The sequence below is a fragment of the Gambusia affinis genome, linkage group LG17 (genome assembly GCF_019740435.1).
Source record: "Gambusia affinis linkage group LG17, SWU_Gaff_1.0, whole genome shotgun sequence".
In the NCBI taxonomy this organism is placed as follows: domain Eukaryota; kingdom Metazoa; phylum Chordata; class Actinopteri; order Cyprinodontiformes; family Poeciliidae; genus Gambusia; species Gambusia affinis.
In genome coordinates, this window is record NC_057884.1 from 22,889,287 (window position 1) to 22,916,319 (window position 27,033).

General features: G+C 37.5%; 1 protein-coding gene across 1 annotated transcript in view; it reads left to right on the forward strand.

Moving 5' to 3' along the window:
• The window catches only part of npr2 (natriuretic peptide receptor 2), a 59,757-nt gene extending 33,875 nt beyond the window's left edge, over nucleotides 1-25,882 (forward strand). The window contains exons 9-21 of the mRNA XM_044144329.1: nucleotides 2,465-2,539; nucleotides 4,303-4,380; nucleotides 7,602-7,706; nucleotides 8,522-8,593; nucleotides 10,314-10,473; nucleotides 10,547-10,702; nucleotides 13,523-13,691; nucleotides 20,693-20,839; nucleotides 22,473-22,596; nucleotides 23,460-23,528; nucleotides 23,621-23,795; nucleotides 24,322-24,420; nucleotides 25,280-25,882. Coding sequence (XP_044000264.1) covers nucleotides 2,465-2,539; nucleotides 4,303-4,380; nucleotides 7,602-7,706; nucleotides 8,522-8,593; nucleotides 10,314-10,473; nucleotides 10,547-10,702; nucleotides 13,523-13,691; nucleotides 20,693-20,839; nucleotides 22,473-22,596; nucleotides 23,460-23,528; nucleotides 23,621-23,795; nucleotides 24,322-24,420; nucleotides 25,280-25,422 — 1,572 coding nt within the window. The 3' untranslated portion in view covers nucleotides 25,423-25,882. The remainder of the gene's footprint in view (nucleotides 1-2,464; nucleotides 2,540-4,302; nucleotides 4,381-7,601; nucleotides 7,707-8,521; nucleotides 8,594-10,313; nucleotides 10,474-10,546; nucleotides 10,703-13,522; nucleotides 13,692-20,692; nucleotides 20,840-22,472; nucleotides 22,597-23,459; nucleotides 23,529-23,620; nucleotides 23,796-24,321; nucleotides 24,421-25,279) is intronic.
• Nucleotides 25,883-27,033: the final 1,151 nt, after the last annotated feature.

Genomic DNA, 27,033 nt, shown 5'->3' on the forward strand with positions numbered 1-27,033 from the left:
GGAATGATCACGGTTCATCTCTTAATGACTTTTTGGGTTGGCCTAGTCAAAGGCAAGGCAAGTTTATTGGCAATTCAAAGTAATTAAATAGATTACAGCATGATGAATACTACATAAAAGTAATGGGAACGGGAATACAGATTAAATTAACAATGTTCCAGTCATTATTAATCAAAGGTAACACTAAACAAAAGGGGTTTTAGCCTTGGTTTAAAGGAACTCAGTGTTCCGACAATTTCTCAGTTTTCTGTTCCACATTAGAGGAGAATAAAAACTGATCTTCGGTTCTGGTTCTTTTTAGACCTGAGAGGACTGAAAGGTTCATACAACAGCAGCAGATCCGTTCACAGATGTGCCTTTAAAGTCGATCAGAAAGCTGCAGCTGATTATAAATCACTGTAGCAATAATCAATGTGACGAAAGAGAAACACCTGGATGAGTTTCTCTAGCTCTTTCTGGGATATTTAATGCTGAAAATATCCTTCAGGTAATAGAAGACCGACTTTGTAACTGTCTTTATGTGACTCTGAATGTTCAAGTCAGAGTTCATCATTACACCCAGAACGGGAGAATTGAACAGAGCGACTGAAATTGTTTTCCAAACTTGTTTTTTCCAGTTTATTCATGGCTTCTAATTGTTAGCGTCAAGCTAATTTGTCTGTGAATGCAACTCACCTGGTTGGGCTCATAGACATCGAGATTTACACGAGTTTGAAAAAGCTAGCTTAGAAACCGACTTCGTCAATCTCAAATTGTTGCTGTTTGTGGATGTTGGAACATTGAGCTACAAGTTGTTGTCGATAATGAATTGATATACATAAATGTAAATCATAATTGATAGATTGTCCAAAAAAGTTGCTTTAGTTTTATTATAAACTAAAGAAGCTTTAGCTTAAAGTATTTATTCAACTGACAAAAGTGATTTCAGTGATTTTTGATTTATTCTGTTCAGGTCTTGGATGGGTTCAGAGTCACCTGGTGAAATCCTCATGTAAAGCTGTTTATCATCTGCATAGTTATGATCACTTTGCTTGTTATAAACTGTAGATATTAAACATGAGGGGCCCCAGGATGGGACCTTGGTGTACACCACATGCAATTTGTGTCGATTCTGACCAAAAGTCAACAGGTTTGAAACATTGACTCATTTAAATTAATTCTGAAAAGAAAAGAGGACAGACATTTCTCAGGTATCACAAATACTTGATGGAAATTTTTACTTTTCCTCTCAGGACTTGTTTGGTTTGGATCGATCGATTCAAACAGATTAATTTGAAGATTATGTTTTGTATTTACCTTTATTAGCTTTGATTAATATAAAAAAATGTTTTAATACTTTTACACATCACATTTTTGGATTTTGAGGATTACATTTTTGGAAAATGTGGATTTTTTTTTCACCTATCCTCCTTTTGGGTTTCCATACTTCAGTGATGTCGACACGCCCAGGGCGGCCATCTTGTTTCATTAACTTTTTTTACAGCTTCTCTTTATTAAGACTTTGAATTCAAGTCAACTTTATGACAAAATGTAATGGGTAGGCCAGGATTTTTAAATTAAGAGAATAAAGTCATCATATTACAAGAATACAGTTGTAATAGAACAATATAAAGTTAAAATAATGTGAAAATAAAGCATTAATATTACCAGGATAAAGGACAATAAAGTCATAATTTTATGAGAACTCCTACATATAAACTAACAAAAAATAAAACAAGGGATGTTGATCATCTTTCAGTTTTACAGATGAGATAATACATCAAATTATGTTAACGCTAGAAGCTTCTTTTCATCATTTTAAGACGTTCTTATGATAAAATTGTCTTTATTTTGCTAATATTCTCATAGCTTTTCTCTACTACTTCATCAAACAACTCAGAGAAGGAATTATTCAAATAATATTCACTTTTTGAAAAGATTTTCTGCAATTTTTAGAAAAGAAGGCAACAAAATCTGCAATATTGCATGTAAAATTATGATTGAACCATTTCTTTTTTTTATTTCTTTGCTCCCATCTGAGCTGCAGCCCTGAGAGAATCCCAAATCCTCTGTGCGTTTACACATTCCTGAAAGCTTTTCCAGCGGTTTGATCCAAGGTGGCTGGGCTTGCAGCGGCAGACGCACATTAAATGGTCGTTAAAGTAAGCCCTGGGTCTGGCCCCGCTCCTCGCGTTCAGGGTGCGATGCCCTAATGCGTCTCCTCTCCCACACGTGCAAGCGTTCATGAACACACACAAGCACACACCTTTTTAACGACTGCCTCTCTGTCTTGTTCTGATAGTGGAAAAGGCCGTGGTTTTCCAAACTTCTCCGGCTTCCCGCTTTTCCATTTTGCAATCACTACAAACGCAGCCTTAACAGCAGGCTTTTAGGAATCCAGAAACATAATTCCTGCTGTTTTCTCTGATGTGAAACTCGGTAACAGACGTCTGTTCTTCATCTCTGCTCCTCTCCATCTTCCCAGAGAGGATCCAGCTACGGCTCCCTGATAACTGCCCATGGAAAATATCAGCTATTTGCAAAAACCGGCTATTTTAAGGTAAGGCTTAGTGAGTTCTGACATTTTCAACTCCTGCACACTCCTTTCCCACCCACACACATGTGCAGAGAAAGAAAGCCGGAGAGCTGGAGAGAGGCGAGAGAAAGAGAGAGTGTGTGGGCGAATTTAGGTAGTTGGTTTTAATGCGAGCTGCAGAATGCGTCAGTTTGCTTTTCTGTTTATTTTTTTTATTTGTGTGTGTGTGTGTGTGTCTGGTTTTGTAACTCCTTCAGTCTGAACTCAACCATTAATTTGTTGCTGCTAATTTTTTCTGTGCTATACGGAGGGGGTGACACAAAGAGCTGTATTTAGCAGAAAGACGTTTATTTTTGTTTAAATTGAGACGCAGACGAACTTCTGATGTTCTCCTTGCTGACCTGAGGTGATTAAAATGTGAAGAGAGAAAACATGGTGATGTAACATCCTTGACAACCTGCAAAACTTCAAGACAAGGTGTTTTCTCTGCAGTGAGACACTCTTTGACTGCATGTTTCTCGTTTAACAAAAGTCAAATCTCAATATTAAATCAGACCCAGTGGCTGACCTTGCATTGCTGCTACAGAGGCAGCTTAGTTTTTCCTTTCCATATGTTTGCGTCTTTAGAGTCTCATCTCTAGTTTACAGGAAAGTCTGCAGATCTTCAGCAGACCTGGATGTTCTGTCTGCAGAAAACTGGTATCGCAGCTGGTTTTTATGATTTATATGTCGTTTTTTTAACCGATTAATCGTTTCAGTCCTAATGGCAAACGATTAATTGTGATTAATCAATTGTTGGATTGATCGTCAGCTAATTTATTAATCGATTAATCATTAAGTGGAGTTTCCAGGCCATTTATGTGCCTTTTTTTAACCGATTAATCGTTTCAGCCCTATTGGCAAATGATTAATTGTGATTAATCAATTGTTGAATTGATAATCTTCTAATTTAGTAATCGATTAATCACTAACTGAAGTTTACAGGCCAGTTTCTGCTGCAGTTTTGCATTTAATCAAACCTTAGATTTGAGTTTTTTCAAAATTGTACAACAGTTGGAGTTTCTTTATGTTTAACTAGTTAAAATTACACATACAGGTTCAAATATATACATACACCCCCACTAATATATAAAAGTCCACACATATTAAATTATATTTATGGCTGACCCAATTAATAGTGATTAATCGATTGTTGAAATTATCATCCACTCATTGGTAATTGATTAATTATTAACTGGAGAATATAGACTGAAAAAAGGCCATTTGGTTGAAAGAAATACATTTTCAGAGCAGTATGTAAGTCAAAACTGAACAAAACTGCATATATTTAGCATTTAAGATAAAACACCTTTGTCTGTTATTTTGTTTCTGCAGACAGTAATGCACTCTGCCAGCAGACAGAGGATAAGTTAGATGAGATCTCCACATATCTCATGTGGCGATAGACTTGCTCCCATTAGGACCAAAACGATTAATGTGATTAATTGACTACTGAAATAATCGTCAACTAATTTAGTAATTGATTAATCATTAACTAGAGTATAGAGACTCAAAATAGATCATTTGGTGAAAAGAAACAACATATTCAGAGCAGCATTTAAGCCAAAGCTGTTGAATTTTAGGCGATGTGTTTTTTTTCTTAAGTGAAAAAGTCTTTTCAAAATGTCTTTATATAAATAAATTTTAGCTCCTTTTTAAGATTATTGAAAGAAATTTCTTTTGAATTTTCTTCTGTTTTCATGCAGAATATTACAGCTGATTTAACAGGTGTTTTGTGTTGCACACAGGGAAACCTGGTGGCCATTAAACATGTCAACAAGAAGAGGATAGAGTTGACCAGACAAGTATTAATGGAGCTGAAACATGTGAGTATTTTATTTTATGTAAACATCCTTTACAGAAGTCAACACTTTATGTTTCACCAAAGAAACACTCAGGCATTTCCCACACAGAGAACATTCAGCCTGTTATAGTTTTATGTTTTCAGGCTTATTTTTGATTATTAATAAATGATTACTGTGGTAGATTAGCTACCACTGCTATTAGCTAAGCTAACACTGTGGTGGTTGATTAGCTAATTTAAACACCTGCTCTACTTATGATGTCAGAGTTGGTGTGCTTCGATTGCATTTTTTTAGTTTTTAAATAAACCGAAACACAGGATTCCACACTACATCTACATGTTATGGTTGTCATAGTCAAGCTAGCGTAGCTGAACTACTTCCCTCTAACTCACTATCTTTTGTTTATTAAAAGTCTTTTCTGACCTTGTCATAGCGCAGCAAAGCACTGCGTCCCTTTTTCTTTTATATGTCAGGCGTACATTTAAAATTTAGCGTGTCACATTGACAGCTTAACAGCTAAAGCTAATGCTAGTCACAGTTAGCCAGCAGCTTTTGCCCTCCAGGAGGGAGGATGGGGCGGGACATCACGCTGGATTTAGGAAAATTATTTCTCGTTTTGGGAGAGAGAGAGATACACTGAATCAATCAGAGAGATACGCATATTTTATTTAGATATTTTATTTAGAAAATTAGAGTAAATATCAGAGATCACAGAAGAAAAGCAAGAGAGAAGAAGTGAAACTTAACACATACTTTTCTCCTTTTACATCTTATCAGTCATGAACACGGCGCCTTCCACCCGTCTCTCTCCTGTAGGGAGTTTCTCTCAGTTTCTCCCACCTCTGGTTAAACGGCAGCTCTGTTCCTAAATCAAACCTGGTTCAAAGGAGCTTCGGTTGGAAAGAGCAGGAAAAATATCTTCACTCAAACCTCCATTATCAATTCCATAAGTATAAAACTTATCAGTTCATTCTTCCCTGTAAACAAGCAAAGGTTTTATTTTACAAGACAGCTGCAATGGGTCCATGTGTCAAATCCGTCCACTCATTCCTGTTTTGCTATTTTTTTCAAAATCCAACAATTTGTTAAAAGCAGAGTTAGTGTGGAGTCATTTCACAAAATTCAGCCAGATTCACTCCAGAAGACGTTGGTCAGCTCACTGGCTTCCTGAAATGTCTGCGTATAAATAAACTGTCTTGACATTCAATTAAAACAGCTGCAGTCAGAGGAGAAAATGTATCCATCTTCCAATCGATACGCCTTTACAGGAGTTTGAATCTGTTTCTGACTTAACAAACCTTTTGTTTCCCTCCGAGCAACAAATGAAAGTCTGGCTTTTATCAATATGTTCAAGCATTGCTGAGTGTTGCTGCTAGTTTGTTATCTAGAAACTAATATCTTTAAACCTTCTTTCTGACACAAACAACAGCAGCGGCTGATAGGACGGCCCCTCCGGCTGGGAAATATTTACGAGTAAGCGATAAGGAAGCTAGAGGAAAGATAAAAATCTTACAACTTAATGTGGTTTAGTGATGGAAACTCTCCGTGGCAAGGGGGGAAGCCATAACTTGGAAATTACACCGGCAGACACAAACAAGACAGATGCTTGTGGCTGTTGATCATTCTTGTAGCCTGCAGCTCTCGTAGCTTCAGCTCTGCGGTTCAGCAGTGAATTTTGGGTCATTTTGTGCGAGGACGGGTTAGTGGCCGTCGGTCTGCGATGCCCCGCGGGCCTGATGGCCTGTCAAACCTCAGCTCAGGGGGAAGGAAAGAAAGCCAGCCAGATAGGGGGAGACGGCCGTGCCTGCCAGTGGAAACTTAACCGCTTGTGTTCCAGGGTGCAGCAGAGGAAAATAAATGGGGCAAAGGGTAGGCTAACAGCGTCTCCCGAGCAGTGAAACAAGAGCCGCTAACGCTCGGCGTTTGCCGTGAGAGCGGCTGTCACTCACTGCGGGTCGGAGAAGAAAAGAGCGCTGTTGAAGCGATGCTCTTTTGAAGCTGGTTGCAGGTTTTTATGACTGCTGCCTCTGTCAGCGCGTTTACCTGCTGGAGTGAAAGCGTCGGGATTGTGCCATTTGCTTGTACAAGAGAGAAATTCACACCTTCGCATGAAAGGAATCTGGCAGCAAATGTTCCCTGTCTAAACCTCAAACATCTGCATTGGACGATTATTATAAAACCAGCGTTTGATTGGTGATTATATCCAATGTTTCTGGTTAGGGCTGAAATGATTAATCACAATTAATCGATCATTCAAATATAATATCTTTGTTATCTTGAAGATGTTAAAACAGCATTTTTGTCCTGAAATTTGTTAAGAAAAAACTCCTCAAATCATGTTCTTCTTGCTTCACCCGGTTCAGATTTACCAAAGGAAAGTTACGGTATCGCATTTTAGGCAATAAAATTTTATTGAAAAAAAACTTAATCTATTTGCATCTTTTACTGTATTTCTAATATTTTACAAAAAAAGACTTAAGTGGTTAATTGAAAATTTTTTAACAGATTAATCGTCAGAATAATCTGTTGTTTCTAGTAGGGCTAAAATGATTAATCGGATTAATTTGCAAATAATTGATTAATAAAATATAATAATTGCAGTTAAGATAAAACCACTTTTGTTTGTAAACATGTTTTAACCAAAACTCTTCATTCGGAAAGTTTTAGCTTCACCTGGTTCAGGTTTACTAGAGGAATGCTATGGTATCGCATTTCAGTCAATAAAATGTTTATTTTCTTAAAAAAAGCTTTCAATTATCTATTTGCATCTTTTATTGTATTTCTAACATTGTATAAAAAGGCTTAAGTGGTTAGCTGAAAAATCTGTAGGATTTTACATTTTTATCCATTTAATCGTTCAATTTAACGATTAATCGTTATATTAAGCGATTAATCGATTGCTAAATTAATCGTTAGTTCCTAGTTTCGCTCCACTTTGATATTCCTGCCCAACACGACTTTATAACTTTTTTTAATCAAATCCTCCTCAGCACACTGGCCCATTCATAACCTCTTGCAGTACATGCACATGTGTCAACTTGGTTCCCTCAACACGTAGAAACACAGCCGGCACAACCAGGTCCACTGCAAACAGACTATTTTGATGAAAAGCTGGCAGCGTTGTCCTGAGAAGTCGGTGCCTAAAAGAGCCGTCAGTGCTCTGTTTCCGTGGGGTTTGGGAATGTGATGTTTGGAAAGAGTCGGGGCTCACAGCCGCCGCGTGTTTGTGCGGTTATTTTCAGATGAGAGACGTTCAGTTCAACCATCTGACCAGGTTCATCGGGGCCTGCATCGACCCGCCCAACATCTGCATCATCACCGAGTACTGCCCCAGAGGAAGCCTGCAGGTAACGTCCACAGCCGAATGATTATTCGCTTTTTGACATGTTGCAACCGCAAACTTTGGTTTATTTTATTAGGATTTACAGCAAGAAAGTGCTACAAATTAGAGAAGTGGAAGGAAAATGTTGAGAAGTTTTAAATTGTTCTTACAAATTAAACTCTGTTCCGCTTTATTCTGATGCCAAGTCCTGATAATCCATTAATAGTGGAGCCAATTTTTCATTTAGCGATTTAGCTAACTTTGAAAATATTTGCGTATTTCTCCTCCTCTTGTTTTCACACTGGATGTCTGGTTAATAGCAGCAGAGAGATAAATATGACCGTTCACACACTTAGCTGCTTCTGGTGGTCGGCACACTTTGACTAATCCGCTTAAAGTGGAGCCAATTTTCCATTTAGCTAACTTTGAAAACATTTTTTTTCTTTCTGTGTACAATGTCTGTAATACAGCATCATACTTTTGTCTTAAATACACCTCTGAAATTATTTTTTTAGCTGATAAAAAACTTGCTCTTGGCCAGGACTCCTGACGTTACAGGGAATCTGTGATAAAGCTTTAATGTTTTTAATATTTGGGGAGAAAGAAAAGTTGTCTAAGCCGATGTGATGTAGCTCCAGATTCCAGGAAGCGGGTCAACTGGGGTAAACCTTCACAGTTATTCATTAAAATCCTGCGAAGTTATGTCAGTGAAGATGAACAGAAAAGGAAAAAATGTTGATTCTGTGCTTCATCCTAATGTAAACTTTCAGTCTCCTTTGACAGATGAAAAGTTCAAGTTGTTTTTTGCGGGTTTTTTTCGATCTGCTCTCGCTCTTCCAGGACATTTTGGAGAACGAGAGCATAAACCTGGACTGGATGTTCCGCTACTCGCTGATCAATGACATCGTGAAGGTGAGTGGCCTTCAGGCTGCAGACACGGTAAACACACCAACCAGACGTCAAAGGCAGCAAATTGATTCATGTGTTTTCGCCTGGGCTCCAGCTAAAGGTTGCTTGTGGTGCCATGCAGATATGCACCAATAATTCTGCGTTGCCATGGTTTCAGATGAGCTGAAATGGAGAGAAGGAAAATCTGCTTTAAAGTTTGTTGTTGACTTGAAGTGGTTGGGGAATTGTAGGTAACAAACGAAATTTCATCATAAACCCTGATTAAACGTAATCATGGGAACAATTTAGAAGATTGCTTTTAATGACGAGTTGCTGGTGGACTGATTGCTTGATGAAGAGCTTCGGCTAAATCAGTTCCACATTTCCACAAAATATGAAACGAGGTAAAAACATTTTCCCCAAAGGACGGACTAAATTATTTTTAAATAATGTCACAGAAGAATGGCAAAAATGTCCAGTTAAAGAAAATTATAACAGTTCATTAATATAATTATGTTGTTCCAAGATAGGATTGAATTTGTGTAAAAACTAAAATAAATTGTATTTGTTAAAATAAACGTACAGATGAAACTTTCAGTTTTTTCCTGTAACGAGTAATTTTGTTTAATTTCTTTTCCTTCCTAAAACAAACTTCTCTTTAACTTTTAAACGTTGTTTATGTCAATCCTAAACTAGCTTAGCTCAAAGCACCTAAGCTAACTTAACTTAGTTTGCTTACTCAACTAAATTAAGGTTAGCTGAACTAGCATTGCCTAAGACAGCTAAGCTAAGTTAGCATACTTAGCTTAGCTTAACTAAACAAAGCTTAGCTAAAATAGCTTAGCTTATAATAGCTAAGCTAGTTGATTATTTCCAAGTATAATAAATTTAAAATACCAGAACATATACTAATCAAATTTAAGAAATTGTAATAGTCAATACAGTGTTTTGTACCTTCATATTATGTTTAGTAATCAAACAAATCTTTGACAGTTCCTCTCATTTGCTTACTAAAGTACTAAAGAAAACTTTAAAGATGTTAAATTGTACAAATATATTTATACATAAATTTGTTGGTATTTGCTTTGACACTTTTGTAATGTGTCGTTGTTTTTCCTTTCTTAAAAACAATTATTTATTTTAGCTTAGCCTAGCTTAGCCTTCCTTTACTAGCAAAGAGAAATATCTGGACCGTTTCGAAAGATGTCAGACTTTAACCATTATTATTTCTGACAGAATTGCCTTTCCTTGCATTTTATTTTTTTACTTTTACTTTTTAATAATGTAAACTTTATTTTTCTTTCTTTAAAGCTAGCTTACGTTACCCTATCAGGATCTATTTTAGCTTACATTATCTTGGTTGAAAACAGAAAGAAATCATGACTGTTTTAAAAAATTACCCATTCTATCTGCAATCATATTATACAAACTTTTTACTCTATTAGTAAATGTGGCTTCTTTGTAATAAGAAGCTATTTGTTTATTTCTCATTAGCTAGCTTAGCGTAGCTTAGCTTAGAAGGTTTAAATTCCATTAGCTGAAAATGAGACAAAGTATCCAGAATGTTGCCATCAAGTAGTGGATTTCATTCTGAACTCAGGAGTTGTATTTCTGTACTCATTTGCAAACTTGTCAAATTTGTTATTTTCTTATGCCTGGATTATTTTGCATTTGCTGTTTTGACGTGGAGAAACAAAAGCAGACAGAAAGGGGAGCATGCTAATGCTTGACTTCTGTTCACCAGGGAATGAACTATCTCCAAAACAGCTACTTTGGCTGCCACGGAAACCTGAAGTCATCTAATTGTGTGGTGGACAGCCGATTTGTTTTGAAAATCACAGATTATGGTTTGGCTAGCTTCCGCTCGTCTTTCGAAAACGACGATTCGCATGCCCTCTATGCAAGTAAGTCCGCTCCAAAACGCAGTTTCACAAAAGCCTCCGCTTCTGTTTTATCACGTTGTGTGTTTTCTTCCAGAGAAGCTGTGGACAGCTCCAGAGCTGCTCATATACGACCGGCACCCTCCTCAGGGGACTCAGAAAGGTGATGTGTACAGTTTTGGCATCATACTGCAGGAAATAGCTCTGAGGAATGGACCTTTCTACGTGGAAGGCATGGACCTCAGCCCTAAAGGTAAATACAGCTGTCTTTACAAGCCTTAAAGTGGCTTAATTAGCAAAATTAGCAAATAAAAAGAAGTAATCTGAAAGGAATTCCACCTAATTTAAACAGACACAATCAAGAAAATATTTATTTTTAGTGCTGTGTTCCATGTTTTCCTTTCACTGTAACAGGACGTGTTGGCCAGATGATAACTGAGAGGAAAAGACAGCCAATCCGACTGCAGAACAGTTATTAATGACATTACAGAACAACGTTTCAGTCAGTCAGTTTACACTTTTTAACCTCAAGGCTAATATGAAAGCAACAGAAGGAAAGTGAATTATTTCTTAAATGTAATGTAACTTCAATTTTCTGATTCAGAATCGTTTTGAGTTAAAATGAGGGTAAAATTCTTACTTTTTCAAAGCCGTGTATCTTTGAGGAATGTCAAAATCATAGAGAAACCTTGAAAGGATCATTTTTTACAAGCTTTTAAGAAAAAAACTACTTTTCCAAAACCTGAGAAGATGTGAAAAGGTTAGACTTTTAACTCTGCAACAAAATGTTTTCCTCACTTTACTAGCTTAGGTGAAAACAGGAAGAATTATTAATTTTTTTCATAAAATATGACAAATTTATAAATACAATTATGACAGATGTCTTGCAGTGAAGTATTTTCTTTGTTGACCTAATGTTTTATTTGGACGGTACCTTTAAATCATATTTTATTCTAAGTGAAACATATATGAAGCTGAAATGTTTGAAAGCATATTTAGAATAAATAAGGCTTAGGTTTTTACAATGTTTATATGTTTTCTTTTACCAGAAGGATCTGGTAAAAATGTTCAGCTTTTGCAGAAATAATGTTAAAAATAATGTTACCTAACTTATGCTAACATGTAGCCTAGCATTTCTTAGCTTAATTTAAATTAGCTGTACTTGAAAATTAACTGTTTCAGTATTTGGAAACTGTTTCCAAATATGGCTGCCATAATGTCATAGATATCTTCAAATGTTTACCTATTCTCCATATTTTTGTATTTGTGATAAATATAATTGTTTTCTGTCTTGAAAGGCAGATTTGTTTAACCTAGCTTACCTTAAATTAGCTTATTTTAGATCAAATTAATCAAGAAACATAATTACTGTTTCCAAAAAGGAAAATGATGATATTTTGATGTAAAATTTGTTTTTCATTATTCACTCCTTTTATGAAACTTTTGTGAAGGAACAGTAAATTGTAAATATTGTGTGTATTATTTCACTAAAATTTGCTCTTTTTGTGAAATACTTTCTTTCTGTAACTGAGTCGAATTGATTTCCATATGGATGGATGGATTTCTCTCCCTGCAATCGTTGAAAAGTGGATTGAAACGCAAGTCGAACTCCTCTCCACAGGGGAATAAACCGTTTCCAGAACAGCTACTTCAGTTGCCATGGAAACCTGAAGTCCTGTAATTGTGCCGTGGTCAGCTGTTGTGTTTTGAAAATGACACATAAAAACTCAGAGTTGAGCCTAAAAATATCTGAAAAGTAACAAAATAATAAATGAAAACATGAGAACAAGATGTTGGATCAAAGTTCCTCCTTTTTACTCTTAAATTATCAGGGTTTTTTGTACATCTGGGATGCATCTCGCATATTAAAAAGTAAAATATGACAGCAGGATATTATTGAATTTAGCCGAAATGCATGCAGGGAGGGTGAAAGGTTTTAACTTGAATAATAAATCGCCTTCCTGCGGAGCTTCCACAACCTGTTAACCTCGATTAAAACCTTTTATTCAGAGTCACGTCTCCTGCTGCTTCTGTACTAACAGCCTGAGGGCAGAAACCTCATGTTCACACCGTAACATTTCCATTTTAAATAGATTCCTTAAAAAGCTTTTATGCATCTTTTGTCATTGAAGAGGGAAAATATTGAATAAATTGTTTTAATAGAGTTTTGTTTTGTTTTATTCATCAGAGGGAAAAAGTGGTAAAAACTTGGAGTGGGTTGGGAAATATGATAGAGAAATGAGTGTTTATATTTCTAAATGTTGTGTTTTAGCTTTTATCTGCTGCACTTAACGTCAAAAACAAAAATGAGAATTTGCTGTAAATGAAATTAGCAGCAATGTTTTTGCATAATCAGCAGAGTTGTGGCTCGATTAAAAAACAAAATTAAATTTTCTTTTTTCCTAAAAAACAAAATTTAATCTGGGTACAGATTAGATTTAGCTTTATTTTTGCTTTTAAAAGTTTGTGTTTATTAGAGTAAATCAGCCCATTTTTACCACAGCTGACACACTTTGACTTTATTTTAACAATTATAATTTTTTAAATAAACACTTAACTTAAGTTGAATAGTGATATTTGCTGATTTATGATAATAAACACATAATAATCAATAGAAAAGGACTTAATGAGTGAAGTCTTTAACATGGAATGTTGAAATTACTTTTAATATTTTTTAAATAACTTTTAGTATTTTACACAGCATGTGATCAGGTTTTGCATTGTTTTCTACTTTTAGGTTATTCTGTTTTTTTATTTTCACCCTAAAATGTTAGCATTTGTTAGCATTTAGTGTAACTTAGCTAATCTGTGTTTTTTGTCTCGTTGTGGTGACATGTTTTACATTTAAAGATTTTCTTTTTAAAATAAATGAAGTAAAATCAAACAATGCTTCTACAAAAATGTAAACTTGAACCAACAAAAGAGCTCATAATATTATAAAACTATATAAATCAACAAAACTGAACAGCTGCTATTTTTATTCAGGCGATGTTCTTTTCCGTTTTGTTTCTGTGTTTGATATTATTCATTATTATCCACTCGGACACTAAGGTGTGTTTTCTTCCACCCTTAGAGATCATACAGAAGGTGAGAAACGGCCAGAAGCCGTACTTTCGGCCAACAACAGACAACAGATGCCACCCGGAGGAGCTGACCATCCTGATGGAGGGCTGCTGGGCCGAAGACCCGACAGAGAGGCCCGACTTCGGTCACATCAAGATCTACATGGCAAAACTCAACAAGTATGTCCAACATGGTTTTTCCTTTAAATGGTGGATTTATTTCCAAAAACCTTTGGAAACAACAAAAATCTCATTAATAAATGTAACCACGTTTATGCGTTTGACTTTATTTTAACTTATGCAGCCTGATTAATTACATCAGAAACATATGGAAAATTAACCTTTCGCAGAGTTTTATATTTCCATTTAGATCTCTGCCGTTTCTGAAAATTCCCAGATGTTCATTGGTAATATATTCATGTTTTTTGGTATCCTTCCAAATGTAGCAACTTCAGAGAAGCCAGTCAGTTACCTAGCAACCCCGGCGGAATACCGCCCGTTGCCTAGCAACCCAGAGCTTCAGTATGTTTGGTCTGCTGGTTTTACCGCTCCACTTCTGCTCTTCAAAGACATACTGTCGTATAACTGTGTATCTGTTTGCAGCCATTTTCCCATGCGAGTGTAAACGTTGAGTTTGGGGGCGTGGCCAGCAACAATTATTTAGATTTAAAATGACAAGCCGCCCTAAAACTGATAAAATCTCATTATCTAGGAATGATTTTAAACAAAAAATGTAATAAACATGTTTTGTATATATAAACCTATCCTTACCTGTTCAAAGAGGCATAATAGGTCACTTTTCAATTAACATTACATTATATTACTATCTTCCTCTTCAGACCTGACATGAAAAGTTAAATTGAGATTGATAGAAGGATATTTTTTGTAGTTTCTGACGGGTCCAATCTGTTGGTGTTGGGATAAAAATGAAAATAAAAACCAAAGTTTCTGATGAATGTTTGTAATTCCTGACAGGCGGTTGTTAGCGGGAAGCGCCCTGTGAGAGCGTCGGTGTGTTTGAGTAACAGAAGAGTTGGAGTCCATGTTATTTTCGATGATCTTATGAATCATTTATGTGCATATTTTGGTTGGGGTATTATGTCGATGCAGGAAGGGAGGCAAGCATGTTTTCCCCTGAGAGTGGAGCATCTGTCAGAAAGAGTTACTGTAAGGATCTCTGCTGAAACAAAGTGACTCTAAAACACACACATGCCCAGGAACCAGATACACTGCTGGCAGTTTGGATGTTGGAGAAACTCTGCAACAGTTCCGTCATGGGAAAAAAATGAAGACACCACATGAGATATTCAGTTCTTTCACTAGAAACACTCACATATTGATATATCATAAATTTATTCATAAATTTATGAAGTTATGGGCACGATTATGCTAACATTTAGCACACGTATCTTCTCCTAAATTAATTTTGCCACATAAATTCTAACATGCTAATTTTCGTGGCTGTTTTGTAACTTTTAGCTGAAGAAAGTTGTGTTGAAGTTGGTTGATATCCTCAAGGAGTTAGACATTCATATTGAAGCTCTGATTTTGAAGTTAGAAGACTGTTTTTACGACGGCTGTGTTTCCTCTACTCATGTTTTCTCTCTCTTTTTTACCCAATAACATTTTTTAAAACAAGAAACATAAAGGAACAAAAATAAAACACGGACTGTAGAGAACAAGATGTAAACATAAATACAATATCTGAGGGTGTTATAGAAGATGTAGATTAAAATGTCAAAATTAAATTGATGTTTTGTAGTCTTACAAGGGAAGATAATTTGAACTGAGGTTAGCACTTTAGCATTAGCGGCCAGTAAATACCGCATTGTGATTTAGCATTAGCGTCTCCTAAAGATTGTTTTGTTATAACAAATTAGCATTAGCTTCTGCTAAATACTCTTTTGCTGTAGCGATTTAGCATTAAGTTTTGCTAAATACCATGTTGGTATAACGCTTTAGCATTACCAGAATTAGTGTCTAAATACCTAGTAACTAAACACTAGGTATTTAGTTACTGTTTCTCACTCTGTCCTTCTGTAAGAAAACCATTCTAGTTGTCGTAGGGTGTTTTCTTTTCATAACTTTATATTTGCAGGATTAGAGTGGCTTAATCTGGTTTAATAGTTACGAATCACCTGACTTATGGAATAAAGTTATTGTTTTAACTTCCGTCTTGCATAGGATTGGAGGGGAGCCGTTTTAGTAACTCAGTATTTAATGCATTCCTCAGTTTGGATGATTGTGTGGGATGTTTGATCAGATCTGACAGTGAGTGAAGAGTCATTGAACTGGTTAGCCCTTTGAATCGTTACCTCATTACACTTCATTAATAATTGAACTAAATTATTGGTGGTTTTTAACACTAAATAAATCTTCTGTGTTTGCAGCACATTACAAGAAGCTAATGTTGGAAATATGCTTTAAATTTGTTCCTTTAGCTTTGAGATTTAGCATTCAGCCCATATTTACAATGAGACGTGTCACTTTCTTTAAGCTCCTCATGAAGACATGGATCATGCAGTACTTTGTTATTTACATGTTTTTGGCCAGAGACGTGATGAAGAAGAGCTTCCATTCATCATTGGTGCAGCGGATTGAGGCTTGGTGAATGCAGCGTGAAGCTTTTACAGGTTCTGACTTTCTGCCTGTCAGCTGCAATCAGTGGTCACATTCTGCACGTTGTGGCAGGAATATCAAAATATGGGTCACGGTTCGTTAGACTGAAGCCGACTTGGAGATTTCTGACCCTCAGCTGGAAAAACAAACTGTTAGGTTGTGCTGTTTTCACTGCGACACCTGAACACTGTGAGACACCGTGGGACAACATTCAAACTTTGGAAAGAGAAAAAGTGATCCATACAGCCACAGGAACTCAAAAGTACTTTGGAAAATCAATGTCAGCCGAGGCAGCCCTCCCTCCGCTGCATCCAGCAGGGTAACTCGATATCGCGTAAGGAAGGAGGAAGGCATAAATCTCTGAACAGAGCAAGTTCTCTGGGAACAAGCTGGATAAAAATGCAGGCGACAAGTGTTCTGTTTTAAGATGGGTCCAGATATAATTAAAAACATGGAGGGTGGTTGAAATAAACTAAGGGAGTTAAATCCAGCGTCTGTCATGATCTGGTGGAGAATCATCGTTCTGGGCTGATATGAACAACAGAGATGCTAAAGTTGCTTATGATCTGCTACCATCAAAGGAAATATTTCACAGCCGTCCAGAACGAAGCTGGAACAGAATGGCAGCAGTCCAGATGTGTCTCATCTGACAATGTGGGAACAAAGTAAAGCAGAGGAACGATTGGGAACGAGTTTTAAGATGAGCTCAGAGGAGATGAAACGATATTAGAGGAGAAATCCAGGAATCCCAGATGGAGCAAAACAAGAACGACTTGGAGGGATTGGAAACCATTTCTCATCTCATGGATGGATGGATGGATGGATGGATGGATGGATGGATGGATGGATGGATGGATGGATGGATGGATGGATGGATGGATGGATGGATGGATGGATGGATGGATGGATGGATGGATGGATGGATGGATGGATGGATGGATGGATGGATGGATGGATGGATGGATGGATGGATGGATGGATGGATGGATGGATGGATGGATGGATGGATGGATGGATGGATGGATGGATGGATGGATGGATGGATGGATGGATGGATGGATGGATGGATGGATGGATGGATGGATGGATGGATGGATGGATGGATGGATGGATGGATGGATGGATGGATGGATGGATGGATGGATGGATGATGGATGGATGGATGGATGGATGGATGGATGGATGGATGGATGGATGGATGGATGGATGGATGGATGGATGGATGGATGGATGGATGGATGGATGGATGGATGGATGGATGGATGGATGGATGGATGGATGGATGGATGGATGGATGGATGGATGGATGGATGGATGGATGGATGGATGGATGGATGGATGGATGGATGGATGGATGGATGGATGGATGGATGGATGGATGGATGGATGGATGGATGGATGGATGGATGGATGGATGGATGGATGGATGGATGGATGGATGGATGGATGGATGGATGGATGGATGGATGGATGGATGGATGGATGGATGGATGGATGGATGGATGGATGGATGGATGGATGGATGGATGGATGGATGGATGGATGGATGGATGGATGGATGGATGGATGGATGGATGGATGGATGGATGGATGGATGGATGGATGGATGGATGGATGGATGGATGGATGGATGGATGGATGGATGGATGGATGGATGGATGGATGGATGGATGGATGGATGGATGGATGGATGGATGGATGGATGGATGGATGGATGGATGGATGGATGGATGGATGGATGGATGGATGGATGGATGGATGGATGGATGGATGGATGGATGGATGGATGGATGGATGGATGGATGGATGGATGGATGGATGGATGGATGGATGGATGGATGGATGGATGGATGGATGGATGGATGGATGGATGGATGGATGGATGGATGGATGGATGGATGGATGGATGGATGGATGGATGGATGGATGGATGGATGGATGGATGGATGTTTTTATTCTTTTCCAAATCAGCCAATCCAAGAGCCCAATTCATTTTGCTTGCTGCTGATTGGCTGACCTCCAGACCATGGTGTTAGCTTCTGTGCTAAGGCAGTTTCCACTGAACACATTAAAACACATTAATGTATATTTTGTATTGAACAGTTAAAATATGCAGCTAGAAGCATTTCTAGATGATATCTCTAACATTTACAGATATGATCTCTTCTGCAGTGCAAACCCATCAGTGAGATAAAAGCAGCCATATTGGAGGCGATTCTGTAACAGATTGAGAGTTTTTCCTCTCAGCCCGACCTCTCCTCTATTATCCGTGTTTCTCCACATTGGATGCCTCTGCTCACGTTCAGCTCTGAGTGGTTTTAAGTGGAGAGGTCCTCATGATTGATGACCTCCGAAGCACTCAAGGATGCTGTTGACAGGCGCGTCCCTCCACTCCTGTTGGCCTGAGCGGCCCGAGCCTCGGCGCTCCGTCTGCTGGTTGCTCTCTGTAGGAAAATGCTTGTTGTTGACGTGACATGATGGATGGGCTGTTATTTTGGGAGCGACAGTGAAAGGGTGTCCGGCGACAAACGGTTTGGTTTGTCCCGCACAGGGAGTCTAAAGCTGGCTGTGAAACGCTGACCTCTCACTGCGAGCATGAAGCCTCTCCATTGTTTGTCTCTGAACACGTTCACTCTGATTCACTGGAAGCTTTGATGCAGCACAGGAGGTTCAGACCGAAAATATGAATCCTTTTTAATTCTAGTTACGATGAATTACAGCAGATTTTATTTGCTGTTCAACGTTTTCACCCAAAAACTTGCAAACCCCCATCGCTTGGCAATCATTCATCCAGCAGCCCGTCGTGTTTTTGAGTTAAAAAATGTTTGAAGTTCGCAGGAAATTTGAAAACATCACTTGATAATTGTGTTTTATTAAAAGATTGGAAGATTAATACCTGAACAATAACTATAAAGTCTTAAAAAATACAAATATTTAAAAATAAATTCTTTAAAAAGTAAGAACTGCTCAGCCTGGTGGGGCCAGAAGTGAAGCCTGGAGGCCCGCCAGGCTTATAATACAGTAGAGGAAACCCTGATGTTTTTTCACCAAATGGCCTTTATTGAATCTTTATACTCTAGTTAACTAATCGATTACAAATACCCTTTTTTGTTTTTCAATTTAACTCTAATATTTAATGGAATTATATTGCATTCAGTTTTATTTAACAATTATTTTTGATTAATTGTATTGATGAGTCTTATTTGATTATTAACCTATTAGCTTGACGATTAATCAATTAATCGGGTAAAAAGTTGCCAAATTCTGCAGAATCTTCACTTAAGACTTTTTGTACAATCTCTGAAATACATTAGAAAATGTAAATAAATTAAAATGCAACAACATAGCTTTCCTTTTGTAAACACTTTTCTGCTTGACTTGGCATCAATACTGTGTGGAGCTAATCTGATGGCTATTTTTTGGATTACGTGAAGAATAATCGGAAAGCAGAAGAAACTTAATTTTTACTTCTTTTATTATAATGCAAAATTTGTTTATTTTTTGTAATCTTTTAGGTTATTTTCTTCTCTGAATATGTTTTTTTTTCACCAGATGGCTTTTTTTGAGTCCAGTTAACAATTAATCATTTCCAAAATTATTTGACGATTAGTTCTACAATCGATTAATCACGATTAATCATTTCAGTCCTAACTCCCATTTATGCAATTTGTCAGTATTATCATATTTTTTCCATTTTCATTTTTGCATTTGTTGTACTGTACACTTAAATTTGAAATGCTGGGCACGCTAATCTTCATGTGACCTTTTTCGACTGAACTCTGAGCCTCGTTACTCATTAGATGTCCATGTCTGATATTTGCTCCTTTAAAGATAAACAGTGTGTGGGCGTCTGTAGGCTGCCATAACCCAGTAGCTACTGGGAAGGTGCCAGACATTGGCGCTTTTAGCCTCCATGCTGACTCACCTTCTCGCTCCATCTGAGTAACTGTGAGCGTTTGGTTGTGTTTATGCCTGAGCATATGATTGTAGAGCATAAACATTATGCAACACATGTAATTAGAAAACCTACGAGACCCAGGCATCAGCTTCTAGAGCATCAATGTTGTCTAAAAAAAAGCCACTAAATGCCACAATTAGTGGCTAATATTTGAGGATAGAAGTCAGTTTTATGTCTGCAGGATTAGTTCTTCGTACGGGACACCTGAAGTGACGTAATTATGATACAAAAATATTTTAATTTACATGATTACAATGCAGATTTTTAACTGTTTTTTCCAAATCAAAATTTTAAGTATAAAACTAATGCTTACAGAAGATATTATCTGTAACATCAGTTCTTCCAGTAACAACAAAAATGCAAACAAATTTTTTTTTAAAAATTTTAACTGAAATTTAAAAAATGCAAAATAATATCAAATAAATTGAAAAATGGAACTAATACAAAAATAAAAATGCAGAAAATGTCATTTGAAATGACAGAAATGTACAAAAATACAATGAAATATAAAAAACAACACTGATTTTAAACTTATGTTAAAAATATTCTTATTTCCTGCTCTTCAGAGTTGCTACATGTTTGTTTGTTTGTGTTTTTTCCACAGGGAGGGCAGCACCAGCATCCTTAACAACCTGCTGTCCAGGATGGAGCAATACGCCAACAACCTGGAGAACCTGGTGGAGGAGCGGACGCAGGCCTACCTGGAGGAGAAGCGCAAAGCCGAAAACCTCCTCTACCAAATCCTCCCACAGTAAGGAAGGAAAAAAAAAAAAAACACCAATTAACTGGAGCTCAGCTGATTGGACGATCCACCGCCGGCTCGCAGTGACACTGTCAGCGGCGCTAAACCTCTGTATTAATTAAAGACTCAAACACATTTCCCAGCAGTGAGATCTCGCTGCAGATGAAAAGGGTAGCAGAGGGAGAACAGGAAGGCGAAACCGCTCATTAAAGAGCAGCAGAATGGAGCAAATCCAGCTTTCCTCCATCGTTTATCCTCTTCTTCCTCCTTCGTCATGTTGAAATTAGGCAGACAGAAAAAAGGCCTGAGAGGAACAGAAGATCTGAAATCTCACCGCAATCCAGATTTAAACAAACTGACCTCTGCCTCAGAGATGTTCCTGCCTTTGGTATCGTTAGATTGAAGGGAAATTAACATGAGCAGAGATAAACTGACATCTGGGGATGATTTTAGTGGCCAGGCGTTCAGCCAGAGCCCAGGGCTGCAGGATAATAAAGAGAAAACAGCTGAAAAAACATTTTTTCTTTGACTTTACAGCCTCTGCCTTATTTAATGCACCAGATAATTCAATATTTTTGCAAAATCTATCACATGTGGAAACCAGAACCTTACTTATTCCCACTTTGTTTGAAAAAACCCTACTAAAAAATTTAAGATGGCCGCCATCGTCAACAAAATTTTGCACTAGACTGGCTAATATTCATCACAGATAAACACATTTAATGTCAAATTTTACATTGGATCCATAGAAAATCATATATATTTTCTTAATCTTGTGTATTATTTTTCTGGTGGACATTTTTCAAAATGGCCGCTATGGTTATAATTGAGAATAATATGTTTCCACTAAAATCTGCAGTAGTTATTTTATTCCCAAAAAAAGTTAAGTTCACTAACCACTAATTCACTAAACAAGAATGTTAGCCCTGCTAACACTAACCCGCTAAACACACAAAATTAAGAAAATGCTAATGCTAAACATATAAAAATATTAGTAGAAGTGAATACTGAAGTGCTGATCACATAAATATAAGTAGAAGCTAAAGCTAAACTGATAACACAAAACAAAATATTAAACAATTAGCATTAGCTAATTAGCATTAGTTAATTGTTTAGCACACAAACAAATTAGCAGTTGCACTAAACACTAAACTGATAAGAACATAAATATTAGCAGACACTAATAATAAACTGCTAAACACATAAACAATTAGCAGAAGCTAAAGCTAATTGTTAAACCTATAAAAATGAGTGAAAGCTAAAGCAAAACCGTTAACACAAAAAAATTCCTGGAAGCTAACACTAAACTGCTAAACACAACAAAAAAGTTAGCAGAATCTAACTTTTAAGACGACTGGGTGAAACTAGCAAAAATAAAAGTCCTCAGTTTCTGATTTTGCTTCATATTTTTACTTTAACATTGTATGAACAAGATCACCAAAGTCGAAAACATGATGGGTAACGTGTGTCAATAATTGATCAAAAAGTCGCAAAAACAGCAGCCATCTTGAGAAAAGGTCATCCCCCTGAAATTAAAGTGGCTTACTGGAAACATTAGCAGTTAGCATGCTCATTTTTACAGTGCTGTTTTCCTCTGTGTGTGTGTCTGTGTGTGTGTGTGTGTGTGTGTGTGTGTGTGCAGCTCGGTGGCGGAGCAGCTAAAGCGAGGCGAGACGGTTCAGGCGGAGGCCTTCGACAGCGTCACCATCTACTTCAGCGACATCGTCGGTTTCACCTCTCTGTCTGCGGAGAGCACGCCGCTGCAGGTACGCTTCCCGCTCACACCGCTCCGCACCGCGCTGTCGTGCTCTCCGGCTGAGAGAGTGTGTTCCCACACACACTCTGTGTGTGACTGCAAATAGATCAGCTGTTAGAGGGGAGATGTTGACGCAGAGTTGAGTCACTTTATCTAGACCGGTAGAGAATCTGCTCTGTTGTGGTGGAGATAGAAAGTTAGTTTTAAGTACACCAGGAACTAGGAAAAAATACTTAATACAATCAGATGTTTTTGCAGTGTGATTATTATTTACAATTGTCATTAATATTATTATGAGTCTGTAGGTTTTCTTGAATATTTCTTGAATCAGAGGCATTTCGTAATCATTTTGTTTTGTGAATACCATAACATGTTTTAATTACAAATTTCTGATAATTATTGAGTCAGTAAGTGACACATTTAATTAAATTCAGAAAAAGGTAGAATTTAATAAGTGTTTCAAACAGAACAGTAACAGTAAACTAATTATGTTGTTCTAGTTGCACGGTAGTAAAATAAAAAGTTTCTAAGCTATGGTAAAATACTGGCAGCTGTGGTTGCCAAAATTTTGCGATAATTATACAAAAATATTTTGCGGTGTTTAATGGTGTTCATACTGTAAAATCTTACGGTATTTATACTGTAAAATATTATAGTATTTTATGGTATTTATATGCAAAAATTTTACCATGTTTATATGGCATTTTACGGTACTGCTAGGCTAAAATTTTACCGTATTTTACAGTATCTGGTAATATTCTCTGGTATTTCTACAGATATTTTTTACAGTGTGGTTATGTGTTTTCTTGTCCTACTGGTTACTTTTAAAAAACCAGTTTGAATTAAATAAATAAAATCTATTTTTCCCTGCAGGTTGTCACGTTGCTCAACGATCTGTACACCTGCTTCGACGCCATAATCGATAACTTTGACGTCTACAAGGTGGGTTTGGGTCACCAGTGGGTCTAACTGTGGCGTGTCTGTGGTGAGCTGGTGCTGTACTGGTGCTGTACTGGTTTGTGTTCGGTCTGCAGGTGGAGACCATCGGAGACGCCTACATGGTGGTGTCGGGGCTGCCGGTCCGGAACGGGAAGCTCCACGCCAGAGAGGTGGCTAGCATGTCGCTAGCGCTGCTGGAGCAGGTCCGGACCTTCAAGATCCGACACCGACCCAACGACCAGCTCCGGCTGAGGATAGGCATTCACACTGGTGAGTCTGAAGGTCAACCGCCACTACAAGGTCACAGCGTTCAGGTGCTGGGTCAGGGGTCAAAGGTCAGAAACGACTTGTAGCGCAACAAAACCGTCTTCAGTTACAAACTGGAGCAAAAAAAACAGAACTCTGCTGAGTAAACATCCGACTGGATCATCCAAGAAACCATCCAACAATCCAACAAAACATAGAACCAACAAACCAACTAAACATCCAATGAAACATCCAATAAAACATCCATCCGTCCATTAAACCGTTTATTTTATTTTATTTATTTGAATCATGATTGAAGTTTAAAATCACACATGAACCAAAGACGTATTTTTGCCCCACAATAATCTTAACCTGCTTGAATAGAAGCAGAAAAAGTTTCTTTCCACCACAATAACAATCAGTGGTAGACATTGACCACCAGCAGCAGCAGCAGCAGCAGCAGCATGATGTTGCTGGTTGCTGGTTGCTGGTTGCTGTCAGCAGCATCAGTGTTGTGTGTTCCTGCCCTCTGACTGTCTCGGTTCCTCAGGTCCGGTGTGCGCCGGCGTTGTGGGGCTGAAGATGCCGCGGTACTGCCTGTTCGGAGACACCGTCAACACGGCGTCCCGCATGGAGTCCAACGGAGAGGGTGAGAGCTGCTGACATCACTTCCTGTCCGCTTTAATCGGAGAGACGTGTCTGAAACCAGCCTGTGCTCCGGAGATATTTTAATAATATTTGTGGTCTTGTGAATTTGCGCTTTAGTACAACGCAGTTTTAGAGCCACGCTAAGAAAATTTTTAAAAATTTTAATTACGAGAATAAAGTCATATTACAACTTTAAAAAAAATATTCTGAATTTATTCTCAAATTATTTCAACTTTATTCTTGACATTTTATTTATTTTTTAGCATGACTCTAATGCCTTAATAGTGAAATAATCTGCCTGTGAAAATAGGTATTTCTAATCAATTTTAATGAATTATTTACTTGAAAAAAGCTCACATTTCTTGTTGAAAAGTTACTTTTAAGTTAATTTTATATTATTTACACTAAAACTGGACCAGGAATACTCTGTCATTTTTGTGTTATTTTCCTGTAAATAATATTTCTAATTCCAGGAACATTCTGGAGATAAAAACATTAAAAATGAGACGTTTTCTTTAAATCTTTAGAGCAGATCAGTTTCTCAGTTTGCTGCCTCATTGTGAGTGGTGGGTATTTTCCGACTGGATCTCCAGATGTATTGATCAGCTGCTGAGTGTTTTCCTGTATCGGGTCTCTTCTGGTGAATAATTGATGCTTCTCTCAGAAAAAAGCCGTAAACTGCAGCAGGAGGGAATCGTTTCTCCTTCGTTAACTAATTAAACTGACCAGGTTTTCCACTGAGCTGCTGGTTTCTGCCTCTCTGTTCAAATTGAGTTTTATTTTAGAGCTGGAGTTCTTTAAATTCCACACTGAGAGGTTTTTTTATTTTATTTCTGCTGTGCTTTTGGTTTTCCTCGCAGCCTTAAAGATCCACGTTTCCTCCGCCACCAAAGAAGTGCTGGATGAGTTTGGTTACTTTGACCTTCAGCTGCGAGGAGACGTAGAAATGAAGGTAAGATCTGATTATTTCAGTCTTTTTTTTTTTACTTCTTTTTGTAGTTAAATCATTTTATACAAGGCTGTTTCCTCTCCAGAACTCAATAGCTCTGAGTTTCCTGTGAAATCGATTTAATTCTCACTCAGAGGTTTTAGAAACATGAAATTATTGAGGAAGCTCTTAAAATTTCCTAAAATTCAACTCAAATTCGCTTTTTTAATCCCAAAATGAAGCTAAATGTTACTTTAAAAAGTTGAGGGCTATTGGTAGGAAGCGTTTCCTGTGGCAGTCTGTGTCACAGCACAGCTGATTGGCCTCTGACCAAAGAGTTTGCTTAAATGAAACTTGGTGGTGGCAGCGTGATGCTGTGGGATGCTTTTCTACGACAGGAAAGCTAGAGGCGGATAGAGCAACCAAAACTCAGAGTGCAGCAGGAGTAGAATCTTAGCAATCTAAGAAAAATATTCAAGTTAAGAATAAAAACGTTTTCAGTAAAAATGCGGCTCAAGATCGTAAAATATGATTTAAAATGTAAAAAAACATTAAAAGTTAAGTTAAAATTCTGGCTAAGTTGTTTTTGTATGAAGAGGGTGCTTTTCACAGATGAATCCTTATTTTTTTGTGCTTTCTATATTCAGATTTGTAATAACGTGTTTGGAAGTCGACAATGTTTTACGTATTTTTGGAAAGTTTTAAAGGCACAGAAAGGAATCGTTGCCACTGCAGGGGGTTGATCAACCGTCTAACACAGCTGATGTATATATGTATATCCAAGACACTGTAAAATATTTTGTTCAATAAAATGAGTGAAGCACTCTTTTTTCATTTATAACTTGGGTTTTGTTGTGTTTCTTTTGTACTTATTGACTTTTAGAAATAATTACTAACATGTTTCTCCAATAAATATCATTAATATAGATTAAGGAGCAGATAAAGTTTTTGATCTTCGCTGAATTAAATTACTTCTCTGGATAATAATAATAACTCTAATTACTTTATTTTATTTTATTTTTTATTATAATTTTTCTCTTGACTCGATAAATTTGCCCTTTATGACACAAAGGTTTGGACTCAGACAACACTGATAACTATCAAGTACGGTGATGGCAGTATTATGCTGTGGGATACAAACTGGATGGACAGAAATTCACCTCAAATCAACGGGAAAAACTTTGCAGCTTGAAGATAAAATCAAAAGATTTTACTTGTGAATAATGGAGGTTTTAGTGTGTAAATGTTCTGACGGATTGGATAAAGAGCAGCGTGTGTGTGTGTGTGTGTGTGGGCGCCGCTCAACGGAGACAAACCCAAAATTAAAAAGCAGAAACAAAAGATTTCTGCATCTCATTTCATTTGGGATGTTGGGTACAGATCCGCTGCGGGCCGCGGCGCGAATCAGCAACAAATTGGTTTTTCCTGTGAGATAATGAAATGTTTGGAGAGAAAAGCTGCATAAATAGGAGCTAAAATTACTCGTCTCCATAGCGACCGCCTACTAATCCCCGCTGAAGGCTGAGGACGGCTCAGGAATCGTCCTCTGACTGACTCCACGTGTGGATCTGCAGCCGGCTGCAGGGACGCAGCTCCATCTTTTCCGTCTTCAAGGACAAAGACGAGATATTTACCCGGCGTGGGAGGAACGTTCTGTTGCTCAACATCGGTTGCTCTAATTACAGG